Raw genomic sequence first — 1,887 nt, forward strand, 5'->3', positions numbered from 1 at the left:
CGAAGCTTGAACCTCATTGACCATATGGCTCCCTCGAGCGACGCCTAACGCTCATAGGAAACTCATTCGCAATCAATGTGGATGTAACAATACTGCGCCGCAATGGAGCCGAGCTCACGAGTTGGACTGTCCATCTTGGCACTGCGCACGACTGCGGCAGCGTAATGAATACGAGAAGGACTGAGGAGGTAAGCGGGAAAAAAGAGAAAGTAACGTGCCCCCAGGGCAGGGCGAAACAGCTTTAATGTTAATTACACGCAACACACACAACCGAGCACTCAGAACGCGCACGAAGGCACTCAGCAGGCTGCTTTTCCCCGTTTATGGCACAGTTCGGAGGTCTTCGTTGGCGCAAGGCAAGAAGGCAGAAAATTGTGGCCTTCGGTGGAGTGGGCGCATGATGACGATGATGAAGACGATATAACAATGATGATATCACCTTTTGCTGGCACGTACCCATTAGGTCGGTGTAGACCCTGGGTGCTCTCGACAGGTTTCCAGTGAGGGCAGTGCATAACTATCCGGGTCTGGGTGGTAGCCTATATCTTACTTTTAAGATAGCTGGTGGGTACATGAGTGCAAGGCTCCAGACCCTCCACCTTTCGACTCCCTCCGTTTGGGCGTAGTTTTTGTAAAGGAGGATATGAATGAGCGTAACCCTTCTGGTAACGACGTATATGCCTGCCGTGACTTCGTAAACGACTTCAGCGCGGGTAGTTCGCTTGGTATCCGTAGGGCGGCGGTGGCTCCGGCGGCGCTGACGGCGAGGGCATGGGTATGGTGGACGGCTGCTGTACATGCGCTATGTTGTTTCCGGCGTACAAGGCCTCCTGTGGGTAGGGTGGAGCCGGCTGCTGGTAGAAGTCTTGTTGGGGAGGGTAGGGCATGACCGGTGACATAACTGCAGCCGGCATGGGGGGTTGATGGCCCGGGAAGCCGTAGGTGGTTGCGCCTGCCGTAACTGGAGCCACTGGAACCATGGGTGGCGGCATCAGCGGCTGCTGCATAGCCTGCGAAGGACCGGTTACGGAGCAAGTTAAACCGTTAGTATCAGAGGTATCAATAATGTGTGCTACAGTCGTCCACAGGCTTAGCTGGAACATCACATTGGACGTTAGCGAGGAATATCTCAAATGTTCCTAAGAAAAACTGTGCAAACGAGTGTGGAGGACTTAACAGCCCTTTAAACTTGAAAGACATGCAGCAATTGTGATTGAATTACCGGACACCAAAGAGGAGGAGACGTAAATGGGTAAAGCGTTGCTCCAGCTAAGCCTGTGGACGAGTGTAAACAGAGTGGCGAGTGTGTGAAGTTTGTAACTGCGCTGAGTATTCATCCCGAGGACCACATCGAGGAGTGTTGTGCGTGAAGTCAGTGGAAGGGAGGAAGGGGGTGTGTCCTTATTAAGGGTTGAATTCGGGGTATATTGGTAATCTACTACTTCAATACGATTGCGCACAAAAGGCGGACGTAAGAGGGGAAGGACACACAAAGCGCAAGGACACAAACAACAGCTGGGACACACATGCACAAGGATACACCTCTCCGACCCCCCGTATCCCCGCCATGTCAGTGAGTGCCCGGAGCCCTTCCCCTCCCATGAGCACTGGGAGAGAGCACTGTCCGGCTCGTACCCTGATGACTAGCCCTGGCAGGTGAAGAGAGCCCAAGAAGCCGAAACGGTCCCAAGGTGTCCTGAATGAGGACTCTTCCCAGGGCTGACTGCTCCATAGAGACGTTTATTCCTACTCCCCGCCATGGCCGGGATGCGTATGTCACCAACGTGGCCACTTCGACGTACCCCGAATCCTTCTCTTTATCGCGTCGTAGAATTAAAAGAATCTCTGAATTCATAGAACGTCTGGTAGGCTAAACCAAGCTATAAA

The 1,887-nt window shown here is 53.0% G+C and overlaps 1 protein-coding gene across 1 annotated transcript; it reads right to left on the minus strand.

Moving 5' to 3' along the window:
• Positions 1–210: 210 nt before the first annotated feature.
• On the minus strand, positions 211–1,041 carry LOC144162441 (uncharacterized). The gene has a single exon (XM_077692968.1). It carries the CDS (start codon positions 1,005–1,007, stop codon positions 705–707), a length of 303 nt encoding a protein of 100 aa, XP_077549094.1. The 5' UTR covers positions 1,008–1,041; the 3' UTR covers positions 211–704.
• Between the last annotated feature and the right edge of the window lie 846 nt (positions 1,042–1,887).

The sequence above is a fragment of the Haemaphysalis longicornis genome, unplaced genomic scaffold, assembly GCF_048455015.1.
Source record: "Haemaphysalis longicornis isolate Haplotype H1 unplaced genomic scaffold, Haemaphysalis longicornis Haplotype H1 scaffold_12, whole genome shotgun sequence".
In the NCBI taxonomy this organism is placed as follows: Eukaryota; Metazoa; Arthropoda; class Arachnida; order Ixodida; family Ixodidae; genus Haemaphysalis; species Haemaphysalis longicornis.

Coding starts and splice junctions, on each gene's coding strand:
- LOC144162441 (XM_077692968.1), bottom strand. CDS start 1,007: ATGCAGCAGCCGCTGATGCCGCCACCCATGGTTCCAGTGGCTCCAGTT.